The sequence below is a fragment of the Emydura macquarii genome, unplaced genomic scaffold (genome assembly GCF_026122565.2).
Source record: "Emydura macquarii macquarii isolate MOO-44397 ecotype Brisbane River unplaced genomic scaffold, CSIRO-AGI_Emac_v2 contig_306, whole genome shotgun sequence".
NCBI lineage: Eukaryota > Metazoa > Chordata > Testudines > Chelidae > Emydura > Emydura macquarii.
The window spans coordinates 9714505-9727455 of NW_027130443.1; the positions used below are offsets into that span (position 1 = coordinate 9714505).

At 46.9% G+C, this 12951-nt stretch overlaps 1 protein-coding gene across 1 annotated transcript in view; it reads right to left on the reverse strand.

Moving 5' to 3' along the window:
• The window catches only part of CELF5 (CUGBP Elav-like family member 5), a 62013-nt gene that overhangs the window by 43281 nt on the left and 5781 nt on the right, over window positions 1-12951 (reverse strand). The window contains exon 2 of the mRNA XM_067558631.1: window positions 5236-5318. Within this exon, the coding sequence (XP_067414732.1) occupies window positions 5236-5318 (83 nt within the window). The remainder of the gene's footprint in view (window positions 1-5235; window positions 5319-12951) is intronic.

The window sequence follows — 12951 nt, forward strand, 5'->3', positions numbered from 1 at the left end:
CAGAAGCGAGAGATGGGACTGGCCTGTAGAGAACTACGGAAGGCTCTGGAAAGCCATCTTAATGGGGTTCCCAAAGCATAAGGATCTGTGAGATATTGTCGGTTTGAATCACGGCCATGCCAGGTGACAGTTTTGAACTTTTTTCCAGGTAGAAAGAGCTAAAATCATTCCTGGTGCAATAAAATTAACCTCCAGGGTGTTATACCAGGTGGAATTTAGACCTGTGTGTGACAGTGCATCATATTTCCAGGGAGCATCTAATTCAGCATCATCCTGAAAAGGTACATGCAAAAGGTTCAACTATGGGGATGAAGAACAACATTTGCATGCTGGAAATAGAGTATTTTGCCCTTGTATAGCACTTTTCCTCTAAGGATCTCAAAGCACTTTTCCTTACAAGGCAGGCAAGTATTATCATGCACCCACACTATCGTGGCTCCAAACCTTCCTCTCCAACAGTCCTCAGAGAGAGGCAAGAGGTACAGAATCTGCATCTCCTCTCTAAAGCCCCCAATCTGCGGTGTCCCACTGGGATCCTACTATCCCCTTTTCTCTTAAAAATCTACCTAAGACCATTGGGAGAGATAACGAGATGCCATGCACGCAGCTGCCGACAGTATGCTGATGACATTCTACTGGACAGCCCTTTCTCAGTTGATGTAAACACCACCCCTACCAACATATCGGAATGTCCACTGGAAATTAGCTGTTGAATGAAGAGCGCCTGGTTCGAGCTGAGCCCAGCCAAAACCGAAGTGATGCTTTTCAGCAAAGGAAAATACTTTGAAGAACTGGCCGAGCTGTTGGTCTGGTTTACACCTAAAACTTAGGCTGAACCTAGCTATGTTGCTCCGAAGTATGAAAAGTTCACACCCCTGAGAGATGGAATTAAGCTGACCTAAGCCCTGGCATGGACACTGCAAGGTTGACTGGAAAAGTCTTCCGTCAACTTAGCTACCGCCTCTCAGAGGGGTGGACTAACTACAGCAATGGAAAAACCCTTTCTATCGCAAGTGCTGCTGTAACATCTGTACCGTAGACGCAGCCGTTGTCTCTCCATTTTCCACTGAATGCACAGAGCCTCCATTCATCAAAGTGGTGCAAAAGCTTGAGGTCCCATTTGACTCCCTCACTAAGCTTGGCAATGATCTGGCAGCACCAGTAGCTAAAAATGCCTTCTTTCACCTCCAGCTCGCTAGGGGTCTCCACCCCTTCTCCCCAGACAAGGAGCTGGCCAAAGGGATTCATGCACTGGTCACCACCAGGCTAGATTACTGTGAATCACTGGATATGAAACTAATGTGCACAGGCTCCAGCTGGTACAGAATGCGGCTGCTTGTCTTCTCCATGGCTTCGCCGGCCATGAGGACATCAGACTCATGCTCAAGTCCCTCCACTGACTCCCAGTTGGCTTCCGAAGCCCGTTTAAGGCTTTGATTTTAATTTTCAAAGCCATTAATTGATCACGCCCCAGCTACATTAAAGATTGCATTTTGATCATGAACCACTGCGACAGCTGCACCCCTCTGGGACAATGTAGACCACAGAGATCAGATCAAAGCATGTGAGAGCATTCCCGGTTGAGGGGCTCTGGCTACAGAATAAACTCCTAGAGGGGACCAGGTGAACCCAGAGTCTGACAATCTTTAGGAAATGCGGCAAAATCTTCCTCTTCAAAAAGTCTTGCTATCAAAAGAACACACACACTTCCCCCCTTCTATCCAGTAAACCCCCACCAGTCACAAAAAAATCAAAACCCTTACCCCATGCAGAGCTCTGAGCCCAAAAGGGGAGGAATGCCAAAGACTCCAAGACATCCTCTATAGACTTTGCTTCTGATTTTATGTGGAAGCTGCTCACATACTACAGTGATGGCCGTAGGATAAACCCTCGATAGATAGATTTTACATATGGATCAGATGAGATACTATGGGCTGGGCTGGATTCCCATTTACACCAGGGCCGCCAGACACTGCCAGAGCTGTGCAAAGGGGCCTTAACGTTAAGTCAGAATAAGGCCCAGAGGGGTTAAATGGCTTGACCAAAGGCACAGAGCCAATCAGCAATAGAGTTTGGAATAGAAATCAGGAGTCCTGGTTCCCAGTTCACCACTCCAGCACCCTGCACTCCAGAGCACTACAAGAAAACAAATCAAGGCCATTCCTCTTTGATTCCAACCGTATAAGCCTAGTTCAGGCTGAGAAGCCCACAGATTATTATTCGTGTTCATGAACGGTTGAGATCAATCATTGGCTGAGAGAGTCGACAAGGGGGCCTCTTTGTGCCAGCTGAGGTGCTGGCTTTCGAGAACTTCTTGTCCTCCAGTTTGCAATTCTGGATAGCCAATTATCATACGATGTTGGCTAAATATGACTTCCCGAATTACACCAAATCCAAGGGATTTGCTAATAGCGCCCCACAGCAGGATCGTGCCCGCTTTCAGGCTCCTCATCAAGAAAGGGAAACTGACAGCTAGAATTGCCTGCCAATCTGCAGTAGATGCGGTTGATGATTTAGCTGGGGTTGTCCTGCTTTGAGCAGGGGGTTGGACTAGATGACCTCCTGAGGCCCCTTCCAACCCTCATCTATGATTCTATGTGGACAGCTGTCCACAGGGAAGTGGACTGAAACCAACTAAATGCCTTTTAGGCAAGCTACTAAACAGTCACCCCAAAATTCAACCACAACATGGGCTATATTTGAACCATGGACCTGGGGTGAAAAGCACCAAGGTCTATCCTCAGCCACCTGAATGACCGAGGCCTCTCTCTTTTAATTCTGAAGCTGAAGCCCTGTGATTCTGGATTTTGGTTAAGGCTTGAAGAATCCCCACTGATGCCAGTTCATCTCGAAGTTAACCCTGGAGCCCAGTCATGGCTTTGTAATTGTTAACCGTTTTGATGCTGATCAGTTTAAGGACAGCCAGCTAGTGTGCATTTCCCACAATCCCAAGCGGCTGCTTATCCCTTCCCAAGCCTTAAATATCCTCACACCCAGATGCTAACAACCTTCAGCTCCTCTGACAAAGCAGTTTTGTCTTGGCCCAATCAAAAATAAAATCTGCAGGTCTGTAAAAACATGGGGAGAGTATAAAATAAGTTGCACTGACTCTCAGACTAAACAGTGCAGGGGCTTCTGCTCATCCTGTTCTTTTTAGATTTAATTCAATAGGAATCTCCATTTTGAATGTAAAGGAAGCTGAAGCAGAATCTAGAGAAGGCCGAATCTAGGCCCAGACAGCCATGGAAGACACTGAGCCTTGCTTATACTTGTGTTTGCTCTGTAGATATTGTACGGGAAATTCTTGTCCACTGTATGGTGGGTTACAGCACTAAATAGTGACCTGTCTAATTTCTATACTGGTATAATGCTCCCTCCCCATCTATATCCCATGCTGGTCCAATGCTTGTGGAAGGTTATTGTGCCTTATCCTGAAACGCTAACTTATCCCCCAAAGAAAATTAAGTCAAATAATATTTAAGAATGTATTTCTTGTCAGCTCTTCTCTGTGCTCTAAAATAACCTGGAACACCCACAGCCAATAACTGCAATAACAGCTTCCAAAAAAGACTCCATTAAGCTGTAATTAAACCATGTGCGCTTTCCTGCCTGTTGCAAACGCAGATCCATGCAGAAAGGGAACAGGAAAAAATGGGGATGGCTCTGGGAGCTGGGAGAAGCTTTCTGGGCCTGTAGGAGTTAAAGGGGAAATGTTATGGTTAAGAATTCCTAACCCCTCTCCAGAGATCCCTGGTTTACATTAATTATCCTGCTGCCTTAAGCACTCAGGGTCTCCTGTGAGCTTCTGTCTATAAGTACCCGAGTCCTCCGCCTACTCACCTACAAAGGAATCTTTTCAGCGCACTTGTTCAAACCCCAGAGCAGAGAGAAAACAAGCCCAGCCTAGCCAGGGTTCTTCTACCATCAGAAAATGGGGATGGTAAAAATTAAAAAAAAAAAAAAAAAAAAAAAGAAATCATCCCCTTGCAACAGAAAGGGGCTGTCTGGGCATGAATATGGGTGAGTAGGGGGGTGATCCCCAACACCTCAGATCGTATCCATGTTGAACAATCCCTCCCGTCTCTGCATAGAGGTTTCACACTGACCATATCCACCAGCAAGGGCACAGGGTATAGAGAGCTACCTACAGGAGTCCAAAATTCCAGTCTCATCTGTTCAGAGGATCTTCTGAATGATGGGATGGATCTGGTTATAGCCAGGGACATTTCTCTTCCACTGTCTAGTCAGCCTCAGTAATTGAGCTCATCGTCATGTCAGGCTCTACACAGCAACCCTGAATAATCTGGCTAGTCACTCTGGCAGAGGAAACATCGGAGGAGCTCCAGAGAGGTAGCCGTGTTAGTTTGTATACAGCAAAAACAACCAGAGTCCTGTAGCACCTTAAAGACTAACAAATTCCTGCAGACATAAGCTTTCGTGGGCTGCAACCCACTTCCTCAGATGCATGAAATGGAAATCACAGATAGGAGGTGCATATATACATCCACGGGTAAGAAACAACAACGGGGAGGGCAAGTGCTAACAAAGTCAGTTCAGTTAGAGTAGATGAGGCCTATTCACAACCGTTGATCAGAAGGTGAGAATGTGTGAACAGTGACAATTACTTCTTGTAATGAGAGAACCATTCCAAGTCCCTGTTCAGACCCAGTCTGCTTGTGTCAAGTCTGCATATGAGTTCCAGCTCTGCAGTTTCTCGCTGAAGTCTGGTTTGGAAGGTTTTTTGTAGAAGTACGGCAACTTTCAAGTCAGCAACAGAGTGTCCTGGGAGGTGCTGTAGCTGACGTGCAAACGAGCCTTGGGGATCTGGGAAAAAGTTCCAGCATCACATGCTGTATCTCATCTTCTTCCCCACCTGACTCCTCCTAGAAGGCTGCCCTCCCAAAGAAGATACCAGCCTACTATGCCACATCTTCCACCCTTTAACATGATAGTTTCCCGGTGATGTGGGTAAGCAGCATTAGACCCTGTTTTACAGATGGGGGAAATGAGGCACAGAGGAGCGAAGTGACTTGCTTGAGGTCATACAATAAGCCTCTGGTAGGGTGAGGAATACAATCCAGGGCCTTTCCTTCCTAGCTCCCTGTTGTAACCACTGGACCAAGCTCCTCTTTGAGAGACAGGAAAAGGAATCAAAGCCAATTCTCCCTCCAGTTCATGGCCCCAGCTCAAGCCAAGAAACCCACAGACTATATTTCAACGACCACTCGCACTTACCCCTGGCAAAGTCTTCTGTTCATGTAGCGCAGTCTGGGCTTTGATGGCAGAATCTCTGGCACAGTATGTGAGAAATGCACAACCTGCAGTGGATACAGCAAATCCCAAATTAGACACATAATTGCCTACATGCAATAACATAATCCCCTTCCCCCCAATATCCATGATAACAGCATGTACCATGGGGTCAGGTGCTGTACCCATACCCCCGCCCGGCAGACAGACCCCTGCTCTAACTTTCCTGTACTGAATTCAGAAAGGAGGTGTCGAAGCCTAGTGCAGACAGCTCTGATAGGCCTGAGTTTTTATTTAACATCTTTATTAATTACTTGCAAGAAGGGGTGAAGACTTGTTAATTAAAGGTGCAGAAGTTACTAAATCGGGAGGTGTCGCAAACACCAGGAAAGACACTAGATAAATAATATAAAGGGGCATAGTGGCCTGGGTCAGATTTTTAAAGGTATTTAGGCATATCTGCACACAGCATTGCAACACCAAACTTATTTAGGAACTCCAGTCTCATTTTTAAAAGGGAGTTGGATAAATCTCTTTTGAAAATGAGACGTAGGCTCCTAAATCAGTTTGGCATCGCAATGCTGTGTGCAGACATGCCTAAATACCTTTTAAAAATCTGGGCCTTAATCCAAAACCCATTGGAGTCACGAGAAAGGCTCCATGGACTTTGGATCAGACCTGTAGGTGGGTTAGAAGCACAGGCAGGAGAAATGCAAGCTAGTACAACCAGCGGAAGAAATAACCTGAAACATAGCTATCCGACGAGAGGGAGACACTTGGATAAGCAATTCCAAAAAATACCTAAGGAGTCAGAGCTGGCAGCAATTTAAATACCAGCTTGCCACAGTGAGTGGGAGTGGAATACGATTGCAGGCTGCCTATGCAGAAGTATCTTGTCCTGGAGTAGGAAGGGAATACATGGCAGGAATGATATGATGGCACGAACAGTACTGGCTTTGTGTACCATACACACACCCATGTAATATATACACACACGCTGATGGGAATTCAGAGAGAAGCAAGCACTGCAATTATTGCAGGGATTGATTTATGAAGAAAGATTTAAAAAGCTAAATAAGGATCAGAGGCTGAAGTTCTTACTCAAGGTTTGACCCAGCATCTTTGGTTAGCATCATAACTAAAGGGGGAGAGCAGATAACCACCTCCACTTATTAAAAAGGCGTCAAGTCCAAGGAGAGAAAGGGATTGTTTTAGGGTGCTCCGAGGTGGCAAATGCTAAAAATAACAGGATGAAGCTGAGCAAAGGAAAAATTTGGCTGGTTATCAAGAAACATTTCCTATCAGAGAGATTTATTAGACTGTGGAATAATCTCCCCAGGGAAGTGCTGGAAGCCCAGTCACTTGAGTCATTTCAGATGAAGCTGGGCAAAGCGCTGAAGAATAGACTCCAACACAGGAAAGTATATGCCCTTCTCTCCTCTCCCAGCCCCACTGGCATTTAATTACAGGGCAAATTTTCTCCTAAACGAAGGCAGAATTCATCCCTGTGTTAGCCGGGGCTCTTTCAGATCGCTACAAAATGTCTTCAGGGATAACCCACAGTACCAGTCCGTGTCACAGGTCTCCATGCACATGGCTTTGGCCCAAATAAGGGGCCTGATCTTGCAATCCAATCTCCACCAGCTCTTGTACACTCCAGCACTTAAATTTATTCTCCTGTGCTTTGCCCAGCCTAGTCTGAAATGATTCAAACTCAGTTGAGTGGTAAGGGCTTCAGGACTGTGTCTATTCTGGCTGCCACCCCAGAGTCACACATCGACTCATATGATTTTTTTATACCAGGCTGAAGCAAACTTTGCAGAACAATCGCCACTCTTGAGTGTCCTTATCCCACATGTGGCAACAAGATTAAGCTGCCCTCCTTACATTCTGCAGCCCAATAAATTGCCTCTGCTACACAAATTATAGCCAGCCCTGGAGCTCTTGCTAGAAAAACAGCACATGAATATTAAACAAAGCCGACAGGTAATTAAGACTCCTTCTTGCCCAGCCTTTGGATTGAAGATGCTTCGTGCCGGGTTCAGTCTCAAGATTACCAACTAATTTAACGAGGTGCCACTGGCCTGGGAAAAACAGACAGACACACAGACACACACTTGCCTCCTCTGCCAAACGCAGTACCTGATGGGATCCTTAGTGAAAACAGAGGCTGACAAGTATACCAAGCTTTTTTAATCCACCCATTCTGCTGACAGCCATAATGTTGACCAAAGGTGAAATATTCAAAAGTGCCTAAGTGACTTAAGGATTAAGTCCCATTTTTAAAAGTAACAGACACTTGGGAGCCTAAATCCTATAAATGGAGGCTCCTAAGACACAAGGACTTATGTTGTTAAGGTCACTTAGATGCTTTTGAAAACTCCCCCCAAGTTGATCAGTCACAAGCGGCTTGTTCAAGCTACATGTTCAAAGAGACTCTGCATCTTCTTGGGTCTGACATGACTATAATTTGCATTGCTGTAGCATCTAGTGACACCCACAGGGTGTGGGCTCCCATTGAGCAGGTGTTCTACATACGTATAGTGAAGAGATTGTCCCCTCCTTTAAGTGTTTACTAGACAAGAGGAAGGGTGGGAGGGGAAACAGAAGTGAAGTGACTTGCCCAAGGTCACTATGGGTGGCAGGGTGGGGAACTGACCCTAGCTCCCCTAACTCCCAGTTCAGTGCCCCGGTACACTAGACCACAGCACACTACTGGGAGATGCTGGAGACAGAGGCAGAGTGAGAATTCTGGAAAGCGCCAGCACCTGTAGAGAGAGATTTTCAGAGCGCATTTTAACTCCTGATCCCACTGAAGTCCATGATGAACTAACTGCCATAAGACAAGGATTTGGGCCCAGGTGCACAACTTAGCAGTGATAATGTACAGAATTCCATGTACAGAGACAACAAGTTATTTCTCGGAGCACCACTGCAGCCCTGGAGGCAGCTTAACATATGGGATTTGCAAAGCCCAGATGCACAAGACCTAATCCTGAGAAGTGGCAAGCACACACAACTCCCAGTGACTTCAGATGCAGGTTCTTCTGTCATCCCCCTCCCGCAATTGCATATGCAACCTACAGCCTGATATTTATTCTAACTTATACATTTTGGGGATGTGTGTGTGGATTTAACACTAATGATAGATGCCTGGAGACTGAAGCCCTCTTTCTGCACAGAATGGGTGCGGTATGGACAGTGACTGCCCAAGTCTTCCACAAATTACGCCACCACCAGGCCCCAGTCCTAACCTAAAGGTGCCGTGGGGGAAAGGCAGTATAATCGCCGTGGCCCAACGTTTGTGGTGGTTTTTGCAAAATGGGTATTTGTTCAGTGAGAACTGGACTGAGATCAAACTCACTTCACATAAACCACCGAACAGGAATCATATGCTGTGCAGCAATTTTTTTCTATCCACCGGCCTGGATTGGATCTGAACTGCCAGACAAAAGGTGAAAGACTCAATAGTCTGTTACCAACTCTCCGAGCAATCCAAATCCACACTTTCAAGGACACACTTGTGTATCTGCAACTGCATGCCAACTAACACTCAATCTGGTTATGAACATAAATGACCTCTTCTACTCACATTGTTGTGTGCATCGCATTGACTTTTTCCCTCCTCTTCCTTCAAACTGTAGCACTATTAGCTAGATCCATAGATCTCAAAGGGCTTTAACAAAGGAAAGCTGGTATCATTATCCCCATTTACAGAGTGGGAAACTGAGGCAGCAAGCAGGGAAATGACTTGGTCAGGTTCACCTAGTAAGCCAATGGGTGGGGTATAGCACCCACGTCTCCTGCGTCCATGTCTAGTGCCCTGTCTCCTGGACAGCGCTGCCTTCAACGCTAACTGGACTTTCTAAGAAAAATATTTTTATTGAATTAGCGCTGAAACTAACCTCTTGTTATACTTAAAATGTTTATTGATCTGGGCCAGACAAGACCATTGTGATCATCTACTCTGACCGCCTGCATAAGTGGCCAGAGAACTTCTCCAAAATGATTCCTAGAGCAGATCTTTTAGAAAAACATCCAATCTTGATTTTAAAATTGCCAGTGGTGGAGAGTCCACCATGGGCTTTGGCAAATTGGTCCAGTGGTTAATTACCTTCACCGTTCAAATTCTAAGACATCTGCCACAGCAGCACAGAGGTGCTGGGTAAAATATTGTCCTGCAATCTTCCCCGGCTCCCGCTAATTCCAAATAGACATTAGGTTTTGTTGCTTTTCATACTGCTGCCTCTTCAAGCACCCGATTCTTTGAACCGGTATTAAAAAGCCTTTCCCCCTCTACCTCTGTTTACAAGGTAAAATGCCAGCTGTCCATCTCTCCTCCCCACAAAACACAGCTCACTGGAATTTATATAGGCAGATTTGGCCGCCTTTTTCTATTTATTTGAACTGCAATATATAGATCGATCTCTCTCCAAAAAATAAGCTCTCTGTTATCTCAATAAGTATGTGTGAGCGGATCAGACACAGATAAGGGGTTTCTGTTAGAACTGTGTGTTGGATAGTACAAATCACATTGTTGGACAATGTTTTTCAGTGTTTCTCTGTAGTGGTGACTTAATTTGCTTCCTTCCCTCCCCCACCCCACCCCACCCCACCCTTGTATGCATTTTGTCCCAGTTGATTGCGAGTTATTGCAGTTGGCTTTTTAACACTAGCCACTTGGTATTAGCACCAACCTCTTTCCCCTCTCATCTCTAGCCATGACCAGCCTCCAAACTCCTGCTAAGTTCAGAACCTACCTCAGGATTTGCGGCCCAAACTTTGCCGGCTCAGGCCCGGCAACTATTTTTAATTTAGGGCGAAGGAGCTTTTAAAAAGCAGCAATGAAAACGTTTTCTAAACATGTTTGCAATCCAGTCAGCCCCTTGGTCATTTGATTTGTAGGGAATGGCAAGTGAGGCATTGCAAGCAGAGGGTTGAAGGTACCGAGGTCACTGGGCGTTTTGCTGAGGGCGTCAGTAGGGGTAGGATTAAGCCCAGACACCAAGGTGAGAGGTACTTTATACATGTGTATTATAATACTAAATAGCAAATGTTCCTACCCAGATGGCCACATCCCTCCAGGGATGCCCATTCATTGTTGCGCCCTACTTATGGCTGGAACAGATTTGGGGCTGCCTGTTGAAACCATTTAAGTGCTCTCAGGCTCCAAGGGAGGGAGGGGGCAATAGCTCTGCAGCCTGCTTTTGAAAAGGTTATTCCTACCATCCACACCCAAGGGGGGCCCCTCGGAGTCCCTGAGCATTTTGCCCCAACCTCTGGAGGTAGGATTCACTCCTGGGGTTCAGGCGTCAACTGCACTTTGGTTGCACCTAAGTCCTGGTCGAGAACGCTGCGGGGGATCCTGCCAGGATGTTATATTCCTCACTGCCCAATTATGTAGATATTAGGGAAATGAGAGTCACCCCTTGTCCCTAAAGAGACGTTCCCTATTGTAAACTGATTCTTGAGCTGCCCCCCTCCCCAATGCCATCACCAGTAAAACTCCAGCTGTGCTGTATCCCGCTGTCTGGTCTCAGAGTTTGGAGAATGTAGCAAAGCCTTAGGAAAACTGTCATGTGGAGCAGGGCAGCTCCTCTCCGGGAGTCAGGGATCCCGTTTTCCTTGTGGAAGGCAGGTGTCTCAGGTTCCTAAGACTTCATTCTGACGTGACCACGTTGGACTTGAGGAGGAAATCACCCCTCCTCCCCTGGACCCACTGAGAACCAGAGTCTGAGGCAACGTTTAAGAAGTTAGCAGTGGGGGTGAATCTAAGATGAAGGCTATGTCTACACTGGCGGCGGCAAAGTCGCCGCCGTCAGATGGACTTCTCTGGATCGACTGAGCGGCCAGCGAAGACCCTCTCAGTCGATCCAGAAGGCGACGCTATTAATCCACCCCTGCAAGTGGCGTAGCGCTGCGTCGACGGGGACGCGGTCCCTGTCGGTGCAGTGCAGTGGAGACGGCACGCAGAAGAGAAGCATAGCTGTCGATGGGAGATACACACGTTTTCTGCATAAGTCCCGTCAACTGCCGCCAAATCGCCGGGGTAAGTGTAGACTAAGCCTAAGCCAACCGACAGCAGGTTTTCCCGGGAAACATTTCCCATCATTGCTAATGCCAGTATACTCCCACCATTGGGAGGGCTCATGCAGCTGACGGCGATTTCCACAACGTCAACTACCGGTGCTTGGACGTGGGCCGCACGATGTGGTGTTAAAAATGCTGTTGGCCATGGAAGCCTTTGCTATATACAAGGTTTCTAGGCTTTTCTCCCATTCTGCTACCACTGGCCAAAACACTGGACAATCTTCCAGTAAGTGTAGACCAGGCTGTAGTGGGAAAAGAGACGCGTCACTGCCTTAGACTCACCTCTGAATTTGTCCTGGAGGTTGTATAGCGAGCCCAAAAGCCCCTGATTTTCCTAAATTAACCTTAAAACCAGACAGCTTGACCGAACCCCTTCCACTCTTTGGATCAGCACTAGCTTGTGGGTGTAATAAATAGAACAGTATCGCATGCGTGGAGAGCGACACTCTCTGTATTTGCCCTTAACCCACTCACCAGCTGTAACAGCAACTGCCGGAGGCTCAAACACCCAGAGCAAAAGAGGAGTGGAGATACCAAGAAACCCTGGCCTTAGGATGCAGGAACCACTCTGTGGTCCTGCCGCTGGTTATTATGGAAGCCCTAGGAAGAGAATACAGCAACGCTACCCACTCCCACCCCCACAAGCCACATGCGCTCAGAGCATCCAACAGGAAATCCCAGGCCAGACTATCAGCACTCATTGAGATGAGCAGAGATGGCACATCGCTAAGCCGGACTAATGCTGAAATGCTAAGGAGTCCACTAGATGCTACTATCGGAAGTGTTTATTGATAATGAAACTGGACTCTGCTGCCCTGCAGCACCCACCATCTAAGACCCTGAAGCATGTTACAAACGTTCGTTCGTTAGTTAGTTAGTTAGCTAGCTAGTTAGTTAGCTAGTTAGCTAGTTAAACCTCACGAAAAGATAAGGGGAGGAAACGTCATTAGCCCCTGAAATGCAGCCGTTGTTGCACAGCTTGCAGCGTTGCAGTGAGGTTTGGGGCAGAAAGGGAGGAATGCGGTGTGCAGCTGAAACATCAGGTTGGAGGCTCCAAAGGCAGAACATTGGAATGTGACCCTCGCAGAGGGGCTAAGTGTTTTTCGCTTATAAAGCGTAGCATGTAGGATCTTTAATGAATACGAGTGGGCAGAATCTCAGCTGCAGACAGAGGCTCAGTACTGATAGAGGGGAGAGACACCATCAACACTTCCTGTAGTGCTGAGGTCTTCCAGGGACATCTCTGCATACTAACACGATCTCGTGCGAGATCTGTCTGGATCACAGCAAAGGGCGGCTGGCTCCTCCCGCACTGGCTCCTGGAATTACGACCCCTCGCTAAATCCTAACTGCTACTGTTTTCACCAGGAGCTTAATGCCTGTATTAATAAAGGCTAATGGCATGTGCGAGGCTCAGACCTCCAGATCTTTGGTTTGCTCAAGGCAAGGGAGTAGTCAGGCATCCATTGCTGGCTGCACAATCAATCCCGCTGATTTCTTTAACGCTCTTAAGCATGTAAACCTGCCATAAGGAGCTGGGTTTACTGAGCAACCCTCTCCTACCAACACAGGGAAACCACAGCTGTAGGAGGGGCAGATAGGCAGGGTGTT